Source organism: Eurosta solidaginis, chromosome 5 (assembly GCF_040869045.1).
Source record: "Eurosta solidaginis isolate ZX-2024a chromosome 5, ASM4086904v1, whole genome shotgun sequence".
Taxonomy (NCBI): domain Eukaryota; kingdom Metazoa; phylum Arthropoda; class Insecta; order Diptera; family Tephritidae; genus Eurosta; species Eurosta solidaginis.
The window spans coordinates 228,005,354-228,026,023 of NC_090323.1; the positions used below are offsets into that span (position 1 = coordinate 228,005,354).

At 36.7% G+C, this 20,670-nt stretch overlaps 1 protein-coding gene across 2 annotated transcripts in view; it reads left to right on the forward strand.

The window, feature by feature from the left end:
* Positions 1-1,625: 1,625 nt before the first annotated feature.
* Tudor-SN (Staphylococcal nuclease domain-containing protein 1) overlaps positions 1,626-20,670 on the forward strand; it is a 37,943-nt gene continuing 18,898 nt past the window's right edge. Inside the window, exons 1-2 of one of the 2 annotated variants that reach the window (XM_067788704.1) lie at positions 1,626-1,769; positions 1,829-2,014. In XM_067788704.1, the coding sequence (XP_067644805.1) occupies positions 1,919-2,014 (96 nt within the window). In that variant the 5' untranslated portion in view covers positions 1,626-1,769; positions 1,829-1,918. Of the gene's footprint in view, positions 1,770-1,824; positions 2,015-20,670 lie in introns of both variants that reach the window. The other variant, XM_067788705.1, reaches the window with a different exon arrangement.

The window sequence follows — 20,670 nt, forward strand, 5'->3', positions numbered from 1 at the left end:
ATACAATAGTCCGTCCTGTCAGGGATAAAGTCGAAAGCTAGAGTGTCCAAAGTCAGAAAGCCCATAGCCTATATCAGTGGATCCCTTAGTAAATAATAATCAAATTTTTAAAGAATTTTGGCAATTAGTGTGTCTAATTTATTATTTGTTTCTTTTTGGGCATTAACATCTCTTTAGCATCATTCTTATGGCTCTTCCTCTTCTCCATATTTTAATATCCCTCCCTCTCATTCGCCTTCCCCCTGGTCTCCCCCTATCCCACCGCCTTCCTCTCCTCACCCTTTCTTTTCCCTCTTCCTTCCCCTTTTCCTTTTACGTTCCGTTTTTCTTCACCTTTCCTTCTCCTTTTCGTTTCCTTTTTCCTTCCCCTTTTCCTTCTCCCCTTTTCATTTTCGTTCTCCTTTCCTTCGCCTTCTCCTTTTCCGTTTCTTCTCCTTTACATCTGCGTCCCCGTCTCCTTCTCTTCCATCTTTTTATCTCTCTCTTTCTCTGCCTCTCTCGTTCGCCCTCCCAATCTCTGACTCTTCTCCATTTCATTTTCCCTATAATTTTTAATTTTCGTTTCCGTTTCCTTTTCCTTCTCCTATGCCTTCTTCCTCTCCCTATTCCTACGCTTTTTCTACCCTTATATGCATTCTTGTATCTATTCTTATTCGTCGGATAGGGACCATTTCCAAGAAGTGTGTTTACCTCAAGTGGTATGTATCACTACTATATATATTATACTAGCCTTTAGTCTCGTCCGCAAGGAGAAAATAAAATATATGGACTATTCACGTTAACCTGCATACCTGCATATCAAGTTATTTGTTTAAAAAAATTGTCTGTCGAATATATTTTTTTTTTTTTGTAATAGAGTAAAAAAATAACTAAATGAGCTGATAACCTGATAGGATCCCCAAATGATCGAAATTATCCAGAAAAGCTACAAAATGAACCCGACGGTATCGCGGACGGATTCCGAAAACCATCCAGATATGCTCCCGGAAGCGTCTCCAAATGGTCCCAGAATAGTCCCAAAAAAGTCCCGAAATGAAAACGACGCGATTCTAGACTGATCCATAGAACCACACAGAACTGATCCCTGAAGGGTACCAAAATGTTCCTGCAATAGTCTCGAGAAAGTTCCGAAATGACCCTGACGGGCTCCCGGATGGACCCCAAGCACCATGCAGGAAATGTCCCGAAATTACCCCGACGTGAGACGTGATCCCGGACGGAGCCCGAACACCATCCAGAAATGAAATCGGACGGATTCCGAACACCATCCAGAAGTGAAATCGAAAGGGTCCCAAAATGATCCCGAAATGACCCCGACGGGATTCCAGAGGGGTCCCAAAATGATCCCGAAAAAGTTCCGAAACGACCCTGAACGAATCCAGAAAACCATCCAGAAATGATGCCAGAAGGATCCCCAAATTATCCCGAATTAGCCCAAAAATGTTCAGAACTTACCCTGAGGGGATCCCGAGGATACATTTTATGAACATCTCGCCAAAAAAAAAAACCAGCGACTACCTCATAGAAAACATCGAGCAAATGGCTACGAGTAACGAGTGACGTCTCTTATTATAATTTATCCTCTTTGCATAGAAAAGAGTGCGTTTTTATTGGTATTCAATCATAAATTTTTTTTCATGATTTCGATGCAACACTTCTACAACGTCGCATGACACTTCTTTTGTCATTGACGTTTGTTTGCTGCTGTCAAACCGAAGCAAAATTTCACGGGCGGAGGTGTGTTCGTACTCGTGTAAACGTGGAGGCAGGTTGAGTTTAAGTAGAATCAATTTATTCGTGTTTTCAATTACATTTTAATTTCAGTAAGCAAAGAAATAGTTGGTTATATAGCTCAAAAGCTATAAATTATCAGTGCTTAAATACCCGCTAAAACAATCAAAATAAGACCCCGAGAATAATGAGTGGGCCAGCAGCGACGACTCCAGCCACGGCGACAAATAAGGATGGCGATTCTGCAGCAGCGGCACCGAAGCGGCGTGGTGTTGTAAAGCAGGTAAGTGCTTAAAATATATTAATCAATGGTAATTGATTCGTTATTGGCTTCAGAATTATAGATTCCAGTAGGATTTAATTGATATATATATATATATATATTTTTTTTGTTCTTAATGAACGATAACAATAAAATTAAAGCAGCGGGATGCCAACGACAACCATTAACGTCAGCTGCAACGCCTTATGCATGCGAATAAGTGATATTGCTGCGTGCAGTTGCGGGAGCAGTACAAACATAGTTTTGAAGGAAAATGGAGGTGCCAACTTGGCAGATTTTAGAAAGGAGCGATGTATTGTTTGATGTGTCTTTTTATATTTCCTTAAGAACGATTCTCATTTATTGGTTCCATAAACAAATCATATCACAAATAGTTTCTTGTTCTATTGATGAGCCTTTGAATTGCCAACCGGGCTTGCCACCAAGGCGTTCCTCGGCTTGTGTTTCTGTAAACGACAAATAATTGCCTACGTCGTTATGCGTCGCGGCAAGCAGCGTTCGTTCATGTCGGCGTCGCAGTAGCAGATAAGTTTTTGCTACTAACCGCTTTAAAGATTTTGGAGCTCGTTTATAACCTCAATTTTGTTAAGAAGTGCTTTACCACACATACATACATACATATTCTTTGTGCTTCAGAATTTCTTATATGGTATGTTTATGGTTAGTGAAGGGATGTAGATAGCAGAGCTGTAAAAAGATTGAATCAATTGAGTGTGCATTCTCTCAGTATTCTTTTAAAAAATTATGATTTATTGGTTGCATGTTATAAATCTCCATTCCTGAATGGATGAAAATACCTTAACTCAAATCTAAAGTTTGTGTGTTATTGAATGGTAAAATATAATTCAATATAGTGTTGGAATGTAGGAACCAGTCCCAATCTGTAATGAATGTAAACTTGAAATGAATGCACCCTTTTTTCCATTCAGTGCTAAATACTTTTTCCCCAGGGTTCTTTTTTTGTATACTTTCAGTGCCATCAGATATGTTAAATCAATTTAGGAGTTGGGTGCAAAAAAAGGCGTAAAATTTATCAATAGAAATAATAGCCCCTTCTAATTATTCAAGCAGTTTAATATTTAAGAATTCATGAGCTTAACACTGGCTTATAACAATTGAATATTCAATCATTATTTTTGAAAAGAAAGAAAAATTTACTGGCATACTGCGATTTTAACATTTCGAAAACCGCCACATAATCATCATCAGTCAATTTCGAATGTTATCAAAGGCTTCACTGATATTCGAACCGCGAATCACGCGGTGAAACTGCAGTTGCCTTAAATCATCGAAATATGCCAGTAAATGTTTCTTTCTTTTCAGTTTCTCTTTAAACTTCGCAAAGACAATATTGCTTTCTTGTTATATGTCAAAATGGTTCTATATGTCCTACTATTTTGCTATTGTAGTAAAATGGATATTGTAAATGGAATACATTGTGCATTGACCAAATAGAGTAAATTGTGGATATTTTTGCCGATAATATAAAAAACAGATACATGAGTTTTAAGTCGTTTAAATTTAAATACATCAAAGTACATAGGGCTATCGGCGATTTCGTTGGAGCTTCCTAATTCCGAGAATTTCGAGAAATATATATATCTAAATCCATGGCATCGTCCTACAGCGATTCAGGCTTTTTCTATTCACCTGAGTCACCTTCCCAGTTTTCATTAATATGTGCCAGGAAAAAAAATGTTTCATTGGGAGAAACTCTTCAGAGGTTATTAATTTCCCTCCCCACAAAGAGATTGACTGGCTCCATCGGATTACAATTTTTTACAGCTGATGTTTTGACGAGTGTTTGATGGAATATAAATATAGGACCCGAGTGATTGAAGAGGACCATTAGTCTCTCTGCCTATTCGCATGGCATTTGTAGGTTGAATTCTATCTTACTTGAGCAGATTTGTATACAAAGTTAATTTTCTTTGCTATCAACAAAGCTTCAACTACCTATATAGCCTACTTTAAATGCCTGTAATTACAAACTATTGTGTTTAGAAGGATATTTTTCTTAGAAAATAGAGAAAAATAAGTATATTGGTGTTGTAATTTGGAAACTCATAAACCATTATCTTTACAGTATTTGACCATAAACCGCTAGGAAGAATATATGAAGGAACTTAAGAGCTTTTATAATATATATCTTTCAATTGTTTAATCACCAATTGAGGACGTTCAAATGTAGATTAGTACTTTTTCCTGCCAGCCTTTTATATGCCACATTGGCAACATTATTTAGAACGATGACAATTTTCGGAACAGGGATGTTGAAATCTTTGTCATTTGCTTTTTTTATTATTAAATTTTTAAGAAAATTTCAATAAGAATACTTTTCCAGTTAACTTCTCTGTGCTTTATTACCATTTAAATATCGAAAAAAAAACTGGTCATTACGGACAATAATTAAATTTGTGTGTAGATATTTTGAAGTGGGTTTAATTCAATGCAACCATATGATATATGAGCGGGTTTTGTGCATGTACGACATTTTTCATAACTGATTGGTACTAGAAAAGTGTGTGCACACTAAGCAAAGGCTGCATTCATTTGAATGCTTATTCTGTGTTGAAAAATGTTTGTGTTTCATTCAATTACTTCATTCTTTCTTCGAAGGAGTTCAAGAGTGCATTCTTTTTTCCCACTACTGAATGAAGAATTGGTTGACTTTTAAACCACATTTCTTAACAAGGAATGAAAGAATAAGAAACAGTATTCTTAAAACAATGATTTCAAATGATTGCACACTTTTACAGCTCTGGTAGATAGTACGTTTTATGCATACATGCAGTTAATTTATCCTTCGCTTAAGCGGGAGTCATTGGTGCCGTATGTCGTACCGATGTATCCGTATACCTAACGTAATTAGCTGTTTATCGTTACGACAGTCAATCTGGAGACATTGGTGCTTTATCGGTAACCGTATCGGTATCCTTATAACAGCTGATTCGACCAACCTTATGGGAATCAATGCAATCGATTATGGGTGCCGCTAAGGTCGTAACCGTATCGTAGCCAACCAATTGGGTTTTGGTTTACCGTCGTAACGATAAACAGCTGATTACGTTAGGGATACGGATACAGCGATACGACTTACGGCACCAATGACTCCGGCTTAAAGCTGGAGACATTGGTGCTTTATCTGTAACCGTATCGGTAACCTTATAACAGCTGATTCGACCAACCTTATGAGAATCAATGCAATCGATTATTGGTGCCGCTAAGGTCGTAACCGTATCGTAGCCAACCAATTTGGTTTTGGTTTACCGTCGTAACGATAAACAGCTGATTACGTTAGGGATGCGGATACAGCGATACGACATATGGCACCAATGACTCCGGCTTAAACCAAAAACCAATTGGTTGGCTACGATACGGTTACGACCTTAGCGGCACCAATAATCGATTGCATTGATTCTTATAAGGTTGGTCGAATCAGCTGTTATAAGGTTACCGATACGGTTACCGATAAAGCACCAATGTCTGCAGCTTTAGTGGTTTTTGTACAAAAGTACTATTTACGTGTCATGTTTAATGTTTAGGTAACGTTTTACAAGACGGTGCCCACCTAATTTTTATCAAAATTATCAAAGGTGGTATCAAAAGACGCGCCTCGATCTCCGTTTTAAGAATCCGGACGCGAAAATTAAAATTTTTATTACTGTCAAAAGATATAAGCAAAAAATCGGTTGTAATTTTCATGTGATTGTTGTTTTCTGTCAGATTTGTTGTACACACACATAGCCTCGCGAAAACTGACATTGTCACCGACCAAATCATCGGCGAGCTTATTTATAACCTGGACGCGCCAAAAGTCGACCATACTGAACATCCACGTCGATGGCATCACGCAACCGCCTGTCTTGCACCCTAAAATCTTCGATCAAGATCTACATTTTGGAGAGCATGCAACCGCAATTGTACCGAAAACCCAGAGCCGTAATAAAATCCTCAAATATCTTGCCGGCAGCACTTGGGGTAAAGGCAAAGAAACACTCATTACTACTTACAAAGCAATTGGCTGGCATATTGCATGCTACGCGTCCCCGATATGGTCGTCAAGCCTAAAGGCTACTAACTGGAAGAATATACAGGCTTGTCAAAATACTGCTCTCAGAACCGCTACGGGGTTGTTGTTGTTGTTGTTGTAGCGATTAGGTTACTCCCCGAAGGCTTTGGGGAGTGTTATCGATGTGATGGTCCTTTGTCGGATACAGATCCTATACGCTCCGGTAACACAGCACCATTAAGGTGCTGGCCCGACCATCTCAGGAACGATTTATATGGCCACAGAACACCACGTACACAATGAGGCAAGATATGTTTATGGGTTGAAAAGACTTTACGACGTATCACAACATGCTGAAAGGTTGCTAAACATTTCTTTCGAAAATTTTTTAAAAGTCTAAACACTGTCCTTCCTCCATAAATTGATACACACGAAGGAACCTGACTATATCGTAAGCTTATTTTTCTGCAATCATCAAGATCGGTGCTTCTTCTTAAGCACATTAGATACCGCACGCTAACCTCTGAGCGCCAATTCTTTGTTACTGCAATACGTCTTTGGAACTCCCTACCTACAAGTCTTCGACTCTTAAGTAATGCTCCGCACTTCAAAAAAGAGCTAACATCATTTTTTAACGACTCTCAAACTGGATCTCAAATTGTTGTTGTTAAAATGTTCATTTCTAAGTCCTTTTCCTTTCTCTGTGTCTTCTTTATTTGTTAAATACTATTCGATCTATAACCAGCCAAAGGTTATCATCACTACTGCTGTCTTTTAATATTTATTAATTACTTTTCTTTAGTTTTAAGATTTACATACATAAATATTTCACTATTATCCGTTATATTTAATTTAATTTAATTAATCTAATTTATTATTATAAATGTTCAATTTTTATAGCTCATGCTATTCATGACTAGCACTGTTAAATAATTTGTCAAAATTGTTGTGCTACGAACAAATTTTCAAATAAATACATAGATACATATATACATACTCTCCGTTAGGGCATCCCAACATACATGTGATTCATCAGGACACACCTCCCAAGGGCGTAGAGGGTCAATTCCGTAAGCTTACTTACTTACTTACTTAATTGGCGCTTAACCGTCTAAACGGTTATGGCCGTCCAACAAGGCGCGCCAGTCGCTCCTTCGCTCCGCCAACCGGCGCCAATTGGTCACACCAAGGGAGTTTAAATCGTTTTCCACCTGGTCCTTCCAACGGAGTGGGGGCCGCCCTCTACCTCTGCTTCCATAGGCGGGTTCCGATAGAAACACTTTCTTGGCCGGAGCATCATCTTTCATTCGCATAACATGGCCTAGCCAGCGCAGCCGCTGCGTTTTAATTCGCTGGACTATGTTGATGTCTGCGTATAGCTCGTACAGCTCATCATTAAATCTTCTTCGGTACTCGCCATCGCCAACGCGTAGAGGTCCATAAATCTTTCGAAGAACTTTTCTCTCGAACACTCCCAAAGCCGCTTCATCTGCTGTTGTCATGGTCCATGCTTCTGCCCCATATAGCAGGACGGGTACGATAAGTGACTTGTAGAGTATGATCCAGTACTTAAAGAAAAATACCCAGAACTAGCAGAAGATGAACGCACTCTCCCTAGGGAAACAGGCGTCACTCTAGCTCAACTTCGATCTTAAGGTTAAACACTTACATATCAACCCCGACAAAATGTATATCCTGCTTGCAATCTGTCCTCATATGACACCAACCATCTCTTCAATTGTAATGTGGAACCAACGCCTTTAACACTCCTCTCATTATGGTCCACCCCTGTTGAAACAGCAAGTTTCCTTGGACTCCCGTTAGAGGACATTGATGACTATTTGTGATTGGTCGTACCTATTGGATGGGGTGCAGCACTGCTACAACAACAACACAGATAGACGCTGCCATTCGTTTAAGCCAGCATGGAGACAGGCATTTAATTTGTTGTTGCCGTTATACCCTTGACTCTGAGTCAAAGCCCTAGAAAATAAAATTTTTTTTTAGAATTTTCAGTAACTCAAATTTGTTTAGTCCAAGAAATGATTTTATTACGGGAAACATATATTGAACCTTTCGAATACATTATTTTCTATTAAAATTTTCATTTATGCTTTTACTTTGAACATGGCCCACCCGTGAAACTTATATTTTGGACTTTAGTAAAGGATCTTATTAAGAAAAATGAATTGCTTTTACCAAATTTGGTTTCTCAAATGTTCGTTTATCTAAATGTATTTAAATAAAACAAGCTACTTTCATATTTTCGCAGAGATTTTCTAATATATAGCTTCACTAATGGGCTTCGTCTATTTTTTGTCCCACCCGTGACAGCTATAAAACGTATTATAATTATTGTGACTTTTTTTACATAACAGGCTCAGCGTCCGAATGTTAAAAATTTAGATAAAAACCGTCCGCCCCAACAACACCCCTTGCTGTGGTAAGGCCGTCATTACTTCTGGAGAAGGCTCCGTTCGAATACTGTCGAAAATACATCCTGGCTTCAAATTATCCAATAGGCACGGTCCGCATAACACCCTGGATTAGGAGATAAAAAGGTGGGTAGCGGGGTCTTTGCACCTCAACTAGGGTGGAACATATCCTTTAGCCTATTCGATCATTGCAGCGTTTTCCAGGCGGAGGTGGCTGCTATAAATGAGACCGTTGATCACCTGAGGAATGGTGTTCACGGCTATAATAAAATTTGTATTTGCTCTGACAGCCAGGCTGCACTAAAAGCGCTTGGATCGGTCACATGTAAGTCCAGGCCAATGGAGAAGTGCCGCAAATCTCTTAACGAGATCGCTGAGCAAACTTCCCTCAGTCTGGTATGGGTGCCTGTACAATCGGAAATACCGGGCAATGAGATGGCTGACGAACTTGCATGAGGGGGCACATCCGTTCCGCTTTCGTCGTCCTGGAAGGGATTTTGAGCATGTCGCTCGCTACTTGTAAGCTGACTTTGAAATTTCCTTAGGGAATTTTGAATTTGAATTTTCCTTAAGGAAGCGGGTGTGAGATGGAGCAATCTCGTATCCTGCTACCACACTAAACTCGTGTGGCCTGAATGGGATGCGAGACGTACAAGAAGTCTCCTTCTTCTTAGAAGGGGAGACATATCTCTGGTGGTTGGACTTATAACCGGCCACATAGCAATCGGGAGGCATGCACAACGGCTGGGTTCTCCTTATAATGACTACTGCAGGAGCTGCAAAGCCGAAGAGGAGATAGAAACAGCTCTGTGAAGTTGGCACCTACTTGGGCGAATAATTAAAAAAACCATATCTCATTCGTTTGTCCACCTTTTGTTAAAAAGTTATTTCAAAAAAAAAAAAAAATCCTGTGTGAAGTTGGCACCTCCATTTGCGAGTATTTAAAAAAACCATATGCCATTCGTTTGTCCACCTTTTGTTAAAAAGTTATAACAAAAATATTTTTTTTTTCGAAAAAAACCCAAAAAATTGTTTGTTTCGCTTTATTGTGCTAAAGCGTATGTCCGTCGTTTGCCCATCGTTTGTCCATGTTTGTCCAGGAAAAATTTTCATTTGGCCACCTTTTGTTAAAAAGTTATTTCAAACAAACAAAAATCGTGTGTGAAGTTGGCACCTCCATTTACGAGTAATTAAAACAACCAAATGCCATTCGTTTGCCCATCGTTTGTCCATCGTTTGTCCATGTTTGTCCAGGAAAAATTTTCGTTTGTCCACCTTTTTTAAAAAGTTATTTCAAAAAAACAAAAATCGTGTGTGAAGTTGGCACCTCCATTTACGAGTAATTAAAAAACCAAATGCCATTCGTTTGTCCATCGTTTGTCCACGATTGTCCAGGAAAATTTTTCGTTTGTCCACCTTTTGTTAAAAATTTATAACAAAAATATTTTTTTCGAAAAAACCCAAAAAATTGTTTGTTTCGCTTTATTGTGCTAAATCGTATGTCCATCGTTTGCCCATCGTTTGTCCACGTTTGTCCAGGAAAAATTTTCGTTTGTCCACCTCGTGTTAAAAGTTATAACAAAAATATTTTTTAACAATTGTTTTTGTACTATTCCAAAAACAAAATACAATTTTTCAAATTTAGAAAAATATTTTTTTTTTTGAAAAACCCTAATTTTTTTTTCGCTTTTTGTGTCCGTCGTTTGCCCATCGTTTGCCCATCGTTTGTCAATATATTTGTCTACGAAAGATTTCCTATTGTCCACCTTTTGTTAAAAAGTTATAACAAAATCATTTTTTTCGAAAAAAAATCAACAATTGCTGCTCATGAAATTATGTGTAAATTTAATTGCGGCATTTAGTCTTTTTTTATGTGGAAATATAAGACAAACATTTGCTAACATAACGTGTTATAAAAATCGGCTCGCTCTTCTAACTCTCGAAGAACATTTTTTCTGGGAAACTTCAAATTGCGTCGTGATGGTTTTTTGTACTAACTCTGCATGTGTTAAAACAAGTAAGGAAGGCTAAGTTCGGACGGACCCGAACATTATATACCAGCTGTGATCTACATATTACACAGGATTAATAAATTTGCCACCTATGGCGTTAAAAGTATTATGGAAAAAATTAAAAATGCGTACTATTTTTGTTTGTCTAAGAACAAGTTTTGCTTATTATTATTAACCTTTTGGTTACAATCTGCAAACTAATAATAATAAAAAATATAAAAAAATGTGGCTTATATAAGGCAATTTTCCATCCTTAGTCTACTATTGCCCCCCCCCCCCCCCTTTTTTTTTTTTGATTTATTATTATACATACATATTCCTTTTGTATTTTAATTTTTTATTATTTCAAAGAAATATTAAAAAAAAAATTGGCGGCTTATATGCGAGTAATTAAAAGAATCAAATGTCATTCGTTTGTCCATCGTTTGTCTACGATTGTCCAGGAAAAATTTTCGTTTGTCCACCTTTTGTTAAAAAGTTATAACAAAAACCCAAAAAAATTTTTGTTTCGCTTTATAGTGCTAAATCGTATGTCCATCGTTTGTTCATGTTTGTGAGAAATTTTCGTTTGTCCACCTTTTGTTAAAAAGTTATAACAAAAATATTTTTTTTTTCGAAAAACCCCAAAAAATTTTTTGTTTCGCTTTCTTGTGCTAAATCGTATGTCCGTCGTTTGCCCATCGTTTGTCCAGGAGAAATTTTCATTTGTCCACCTTTTGTTAAAAAGTTATTTCAACAAAAAAAAAAAAAAAAAAATCGTGTGTGAAGTTGGCACCTCCATTTGCGAGTATTTAAAAAAACCAAATGCCATTCGTTTGCCCATCGTTTGTCCACGTTTGTCCAGGAAAAAATTTCGTTTGTCCACCTTTTGTTAAAAAGTTATAACAAAAATATTTTTTTTTTTTAAAAAAAAACCCGAAAAAATTTTGTTTTCGCTTTCTTGTGCTAAATCGTATGTCCGTCGTTTGCCCATCGTTTGTCCATGTTTGTCCAGGAGAAATTTTCGTTTGTCCACCTTTTGTTAAAAAGTTATTTCAACAAAAAAAAAAAAATCGTGTGTGAAGTTGGCACCTCCATTTGCGAGTATTTAAAAAAACCAAATGCCATTCGTTTGCCCATCGTTTGTCCACGTTTGTCCAGGAAAAAATTTCGTTTGTCCACCTTTTGTTAAAAAGTTATAACAAAAATATTTTTTTTTTTTCGAAAAAACCCAAAAAAATTTTTGTTTCGCTTTATTGTGCTAAATCCTATGTCCGTTGTTTGCCCATCGTATGTTCATGTTTGTCCAGGAGAAATTTTCGTTTGTCCACCTTTTGTTAAAAAGTTAGTTCAAAAAAAAAAAAAAAATCGTGTGTGAAGTTGGCACCTCCATTTGCGAGTATTTAATAAACCAAATGCCATTCGTTTGCCCATCGTTTGTCCACGTTTGTCCAGGAAAACATTTCGTTTGTCCACCTTTTGTTAAAAAGTTATAACAAAAATATTTTTTTTTTCGAAAAAAACCCAAAAAAATTTTTGTTTCGCTTTATTGTGCTAAATCGTATGTCCGTCGTTTGCCCATCGTTTGTCCACGTTTGTCCAGGAAAAATTTTCGTTTGTCCACCTTTTGTTAAAAAGTTATAACAAAATCATTTTTTTCGAAAAAAAATCTAAACAATTGCTGCTCATGAAATTATGTGTAAATTTAATTGCGGCATTTAGTCTTTTTTTATGTGGAAATATATGACAAACATTTGCTAACATAACGTTATAAAATTCGGCTCTCTCTTCTAACTCTCGAAGATCATTTTTCCGGGAAACTTCAAATTGCGTCGTGCTGGTTTTTTGTACTAACTCTGCATGTGTTAAAACAAGTAAGGAAGGCTAAGTTCGGACGGACCCGAACATTATATACCAGCTGTGATCTACATATTACACAGGATTAATAAATTTGCCACCTATGGCGTTAAAAGTATTATGGAAAAAATTAAAAATGCGTACGATTTTTGTTTGTCTAAGAACAATTTTTGCTTATTATTATTAACCTTTTGGTTACAATCTGCAAACTATAATAATAAAAAATATAAAAAATGTGGCAATTCTCCATCCTTAGTCTACTATTGCCCCCCCCCCCCCCCCCCCCCTTTTTGATTTATTATTATACATACATACTAATTTTGTATTTTAATTTTTTTATTATTTCAAAGAAATATTAAAAAAAATTGGCGCCTTTATATGCGAGTAATTAAAAGAATCAAACGTCATTCGTTTGTCCATCGTTTGTCTACGATTGTCAGGAAAAATTTTCCTTTGTCCACCTTTTGTTAAAAATTTATAACAAAAATATTTTTTTTTTTCGAAAAACCAAAAAAAATGTTTGTTTCGCTTTATGTGCTAATCGTATGTCCGTCGTTTGCCCATCGTTTGTTCATGTTTGTCCAGGAGAAATTTTCGTTTGTCCACCTTTTGTTAAAAAGTTATAACAAAAATATTTTTTTTTCGAAAACCCGAAAAAAATTTTTTGTTTCGCTTTCTTGTGTTAAATCGTATGTCCGTCGTTTGCCCATCGTTTGTCCATGTTTGTCCAGGAGAATTTTTCGTTTGTCCACCTTTTGTTAAAAAGTTATTTCAACCAAAAAAAAAAAAAAAATCGTGTGTGAAGTTGGCACCTCCATTTGCGAGTATTTAAAAAAACCAAATGCCATTCGTTTGCCCATCGTTTGTCCACGTTTGTCCAGGAAAACATTTCGTTTGTCCACCTTTTGTTAAAAAGTTATAACAAAAATATTTTTTTTTTTTCGAAAAAACCCAAAAAAATTTTTGTTTCGCTTTATTGTGCTAAATCCTATGTCCGTTGTTTGCCCATCGTTTGTTCATGTTTGTCCAGGAGAAATTTTCGTTTGTCCACCTTTTGTTAAAAAGTTATAACAAAAATATTTTTTTTTCGAAAAACCCAAAACAATTTTTGTTTCGCTTTATTGTCCTAAATCGTATGTCCGTCGTTTGCCCATCGTTTGTCCACGTTTGTCCAGCAAAAATTTTCGTTTGTACACCTTTGTTACAAAGTTATAACAAAAATATTTTTTTTTCGAAAAAAAACCCCAAATTTTTTTTCGCTTTGTTAACAAAGTTCAACCTACCTAACAAAAGGTGGACAAACAAAATGTTTCCTGAACAAACGATGCGCAAACGACGGACATACGATTTAGCAAAATAAAGCGAAACAAAAAATTTTTTGGGTTTTTTTGAAAAAAAAAAAATATTTTTGTTATAACTTTTTAACAAAAGGTGGACAAACGAAAATTTTTCCTGGACAAACGATGGACAAACGAATGGCATTTGGTTTTTTTAATTATGTACTCGTAAATGGAGGTGCCAACCAGTGAGCTGCAATTATTCATGTTTTAAGGTTATTAGTGGAATAACCAAAAAATTAGTATTAGTGCGTACACAAACAAAGAATATCAAGCACTTATATCCACTAAAACACATTTACATAGTCATGCTTCGTAAAATGAATAACCGCTCATAAGCCAAGAAGCAGTTCAGTACTCAATTGTCTTATTGAGCAAGAAAGTCCACTGTGTTATACGAAAACACTAATTTGAATCAGTCTAACAGTACAATAAAATGAATATAGTCATATCAGTCTTCTGACGCTAGCAACACAACGATATACACGAAACTAAACAGAATACAGCGCTAAAGAAAAACCGATTAGAAGCGAAGTATACAGTGTATTACACACGAAACCAACGTGCTACTGAGTTAAAGCGACTATGATTTCAGTTTATACTCAACAATGTCATATATGTATGGGACATATGTGTTGCGGGGCACTCGGTATGTATTTTCTATTTTATGTGCTAGTCACTTATAGTATTTGTCTGTACTTGACTAAGTACACATTTAGACACAATTTTTTGGCTCATGACTAAGTGCACTAATTTTATTAGTACTCAAAGCAGACCTCTGGTGCCAACTTCACACACGATTTTTGTTTTTTTTGAAATAACTTTTTAACAAAAGGTGGACAAACGAAAATTTTTCCTGGACAATCGTGGACAAACGAATGGCATTTAGTTTTTTTAATTACTCGTAAATGGAGGTGACAACTTCACACACAATTTTTGTTTTTTTTGAAATAACTTTAAGAAAAGGTGGACACACGAAAATTTCTCCTGGACAAACATGGACAAACGATGGGCAAACGACGGACATACGATTTAGCACAATAAAGCGAAACAAACAATTTTTTGGGTTTTTTCGAAAAAAAATGTTTTTGTCATAACTTTTTAACAAAAGGTGGACAAACGAAAATTTTTCCTAGACAAACGTGGACAAACGAATGGCATTTAGTTTTTTTAAATAATCGCAAATGGAGGTGCCAACTTCACACACGATTTTTTTTTTTTTTTGAAATAACTTTAACAAAAGGTGGACAAACGAAAATTTTTCCTGGACAAACATGGACAAACGGTGGACAAACGAATGAGATATGGTTTTTTAAATTATTCGCCAAGTAGGTGCCAACTTCACAGAGCTGATAGAAACAGTCAAGCATTTTCTGTGCGACTGTCCTGCGCTTTGGCGCAAGAGGAACCTAAGAAATTCCTGACTTTTGCTGAATCGACCTGTTGGTTTGAGTAGAGGGGAGATCCACGTGGTACCACAATGGGTCCTTTTGGGCCTAACTGCACTAGTGCTCGCACCGGTGGCCACTCTATCCTAACCTACCCGTGGCTGCAAATTATCCAATAGGCACGGTCCGCATAACACCCTGGATTAGGAGGTTGGCAGTTCCTGGTCACCGGCATCCCGCCGTGTGCTATGGAGTTCGGCATCCTGCTTTAGTGAGGAAGTGAAGTTTCGTAAAGAGTAGTAAATTTATTCCTTGTAACCAAGACGTTCACTGCCGATATCTTTTTCTGAAACTTGTATGGATTCTTTTAATTTTATCAGGATCCTAATCTTATTCTACATCGAATCGAAAAGCTTTTTGGAATAACAATAGCTCAAAAATGGTACATCGAACAAATAACATGGTGAACTACTCACCAAAACACGATAACTTGAATTTTAACCAGATTAACAATTTACTACCGATTCCATAGTTTCACATATTTATATTGATCGTTTGAATCAAAATAACTTTCGATTCGGCTACATAAACCTGCTACAGTGATCGTATGGAACGATACTGCTCCAGCTTTTCCAAGGTTTTCTTTATACACAAATTTTAAAAGCAGCAAATATTACAAACATCCCCCAGCGGGTTAGGGGTCAGAATATACCCGCGGTAGGTATGCCTGTCGTAAGAGGCGACAAAAATACTAGATTCAAGGGGCTGTGTAGTGCAACCCTTTCAGGTTGCCAGCACAATGCATAGCTTCTCCAAACCCAATTGTCAACCTCACCGATACGCGGCGAATCCTGTTTCACTAACAGACGAGGCTCTGGCGACCCCAAGCTCCTCATGGAACTTGGGGCTGGGGAGGGAGGGATTGCCTGAAGGTTTAATGTGGCCATATAAATCGTTCGCGAGGTAATAGGGCTAGCACCTTAATGGTGCTGTGTTACCGAAGCGTAGCGGATCTGTATCCGGCAAAGGACCATCACATCGATAACACTCCCCAAAGCCTTCGGGCAGAAACCTTATCGCTACAACAACAAACATCTTTTGATAGATATTTGCCCCTATTTGAAGCGATTTTTTGAGTTTTGAAAGAAATAAATTTTTTATTGGTGAACTGCTAGTCTAGGCTCAGCTATGTAAATCAATCAAAAATAAATTGCTTAGCTACGGTATGGTTATTACCAAGGCGTTATGCTATGGCATCAATAACAGAATACATTGATTTCCATAGGATTGATTGTATCTGCTGTTTTATACGCACTTTGCCAGGGCCATGAAGTACTTATTCCACAATTTTCTTTTTATCTAATGTTCTATTCATTAACGAAGAAACTTTAGAGCTAAAAATAAAGTATCATCTCAAAGCCTAAGGCATTTGCACGTGTCCCACCTTCATTGCATACAATCAAAAATATTTTTTTTTTGAAATCGCAATTATAAATATTTATTTGAAGATAATACAAAATAAAATAATTTAAAAAAAATTCAAAGTCAAACGGCTTTATTGAAAACAATACTTACATTAAGTAGTAATAATACTAAAAGATAGAAAATAATTAGGTAGGTCCTAGGTACTAGTCATCACACTCCTCATCAATCTATGGCGTTGATCAGACAATTAAATAAAAGCGTTGGACGCGTAAAATTTCTATTGATAGTCATAAGTAAGACCAACTGAACCGTACTCAGGTTATGCCACGCCTCACGTTTTTGTTTTTTCTTTTCTCATTCTATTTAGTTCATTTAGTGACTCATTATTATTTATTTATTTATTATTATTATTATCTACCGGACATAGTCCTCACAGATATGTAACAACTTGGATAAGAATTATCGAAATGGAGAAATATATGGTAACAATTTATAATTACAATGACATTATAACAAATATTTTTGTAAAAAATTCGCTACGGCTTAAATAAATACACAAGAACACACATTTATATATTAAAAGGAATACTGGAACATATTAATTGAAAAGAAAGTAATCAATAACATCAGCTATAAAATGTTCTTTACATGAGTTAAAATCGGATGATTGCAAACAGAGTTACATAAGGAGATCATTCTGTGAATAGGTTCATTATTTGCAAAATTCGTTCTACGCGTTTGAACGTAGAATATGTATTTGTCCCTTAGACACCTTTCAGGTGCATAGAAGGTGAGAAGAAAAAGTAGTTCCGGAGAATCGATTTTGTTGTTGTAAATGTCTTTGATAAAGAAAATACCACAAATTTTCCTTCGAATATTAAGGCACTCAATATTTAAAATTCTACATCTTAGTTCATAAGATGGCATCGATTCAAAAGTGAACATTCGTCGAAGGGCGAATTTACTGAATCTCCTTCGAACTCTTTCTAACCGGCTGGAATGTGTGTCAAAGTCTGAGTCCCAAATGATGCAGGCATATTCCAAAATGGATCTTAGAAGGCTAATGTAAAGACTTTCAGCGTTAGCGGATCAAAAAAGTCTTTGGAATTACGTTTGAGAAAGCCGAGTTTTGAATTAGCAGCACTGATTATGTACTCCCTATGAAAGTCGAATCTAAGCTTCGAGTCTAAGTATACTCCAAAATCCTTAACAAATAGTTGTACGATTGAATGAGTCGCTATCGTTAAAGTAATAGCTGTTCATTATGCATGCGTTTCTCCGAGTGAATCTGATAATATTACACTTGGAGAAGTTCAAGAAAAGACCGTTACTATTACACCATTTTATCAATTCGAAGATGTCTTGCTGTAGCTCTATGCAGTCGCTAATGTGTTTAACTCTGTAATAAAGTTTTAGATCATCGGCATACATCAAGCAACTACAAAATTTAAAACATTGGCAGATGTCATTTATAAATAAAGAAGAAAGTAAAGGGCCCAGATGACTACCTTGTGGTACTCCTGATGTAACGATTATAGGCTTGGAGATTGCTGCCAATCTTTACTATTAATTTCCTGTTTTGGAGATACGACTCAAGCCAACTTAGAGCGTTGGAGTGGATTCCGGGTTTCTCGAGTTTTTTTGTTTTTTTTTTTTTGTAATGGACGTTGTGGCAGCGCGCTGCCCTCAAGTGGCCCAATGAAACCAGGCTAATCCTGTTCACGCGATCGATTTATATATATATATAAGAACTTTTTTTTTTTTTATTTTGCCGAGTCTTTGATGGGCAGCGGTTTGTCAAGCGTCACGATCTGAGACTGCTCAGCTACAGAAGAAATTTCATCAGCCAAGCGTAATACTTAAAGAGAACAGAAGCAAACGTATTATACATTAATTTAGAGAGGTGAGAACAATCTTTTTTATAGAAAAAAGGGAGTCCGAGATATCAAATGTGTTTGAGTGAGTGTTATAATCTTGGCATAAACGCCGAAAAGGTTCATTTTGTTTGAAATTCGTTCTACATTGTTTCAGCAGAAGAGGTTTGAAGTGTCTCGATGTCCGAGAGGGAACGCAAAAGTTCACTTCATTCAGAAGGAATGGGCATGGAATGTATATGAAGCTGGTGGCGAAACTCTCCGAGAAAAACACATGAATGTAATTTTTTGAGATTGAGCGGCATATAATTTACATTGCACCAGGTAGCCAAGTGATTTAAATCCATTTGAAGCAAGGAATGTTCCTCAACCGAGGCACATGATTTGAAAAGTTTTACATCGTCTGCGTACATCAAGATTTTTGAGTATTTAATTGTACCATATATATCGTTTATGAACAACAAGAACAGAATCGGACCAAGATGGCTGCCCTGAGGAACACCAGAAGAAACATTGATGACCCCAGAAAGTGTATTTTTAAAGATTACTTTTTGCGTACGATAACCAAGATACGAAGAAGTCCAACATATAAGACGGGGTTGAAAACCGAGTTGACTGAGCTTATGAATAAGTAATGGGTGTGATACCTTGTCGAAAGCTTTACTGAAATCGGTGTAAATTACATCAGTGTGAAGGCCTTTTCTAAATCCATTAGAAACGTGGGTGGTAATTTCTAGTAAATTGGTGATAGGTGATTTGCCCTTACAGAACCCATGCTGCGAGCTTGCAATTATGGGGGAAATAGAGAATGTTAGGTGGTGGGTAACAATAGCCTCAAATAACTTTGGGATAGCGGATAACTTTGCTATGCCCCGGTAGTTTTCTATTGAAGACCTGCTTCCATTTTTATGAAGCGGAATAAGAAAAGATTCCTTCCATATTGTTGGGAAAACGCCATAAATTAAAGATAAATTAAATAAATCTGTTAGCGGCTGATAGATGTTTGCAGCACATTTTTTAAGAAAGTGTGTCGGGATCCTGTCGGGGCCGTATGAATATGATACTTTTAAAGTTTTTAAATAAGATAATACATCTTCTGAAGATATAAATGGAGCTCTGATTGAATAACATGAATCAATATGGTATGGGTATTCATTAGGTGAAACGTTGGTCTCAATAGAGTAATTTGATTTGATTATTAAGTAAAAGATTATGATTTAGACTGTCGAAAGCTTTTACGAAATCAGTGTACAGAGTGTCCACTTGTTCGCCGTCCTCAATCGCATTAACCACAAAATTAACAAATATTGTGAGATTTGTGCTGATGGATCTCCCTGGATAAAACCGTGCTGTTGACGGACAATATAGTTTTTAAAAACTGCAAATAGCTAGTCATTTACAGTTTTGTCCAGCAGCTTTGGGATAATGGATAGCTTAGCAATGGGTCGATAGTGTTCTACCTTGTTTCGAGGGCCAGACTTATAAATTGGCGATACGAATGCCACTTTCCATTCGTCAAGGAAATTACCACATTCAAGGGACTTGTTAAAGATTTTAGTAAGAGGCGAATAAAGTGATACCGAACAATTCTTTAAGAACAAGGGTGGCAGAAGATCGTATCCAGCTCCCTTAGATACATCAAGGTTCATAAGGGACTCCAGGACTTCTTCCTTTGTAACCGTGAACTGACCAATATTTACAGACTCCACTATGGCAGATGTATCACGTGACGTACTAAATGTCCGGAACCTGTTAAATACCGACCCGAAGAAGTCGGCAAAGAGCTCACATGCTTCCTGAGTTGAGGAAGAAACTTTGCCTCCAAACTCCATTGATTTCGGCATACCGTTATATTTTCGTTTTGAGTTAACAAAAACCCAAAAAGACTTCGGGTTGGCTTTTATGTTAGTCTCAAGCGAATTAACATATTTATCATGAAGGAACTTGGATAGGCATTCAAATTTCTTCCTGCACTCAACAAATTTTGTTTCGTCGTCAACAGAGCCAGTTTTCTTAAATTTTTTATGCGCTTTGTTTCGTTGGTTTTTTAAACTCAATAGTTCTTTTGTGTACCATGGGAGATTGAAAGATCTCTTTTCTGTGGGCTGGCACGTATAAGTTAAGGCTTTCTTCTACTACGCTCTTGAACTTCATATACATATTTGATAAGTCTAATTGCTCAAAGATTAAAGTCCAATCAATGGAGTCGAAAAACGCATTCAGAGCCGTAAAATTCGCCTTATAAAAATTGAAGTAGTACTCGGGTTCAGTGGAGTTATTATCGTATTTATAGAATGAGAACTGGATAGAGATTCCTTTGTGATGAACCGATTCACA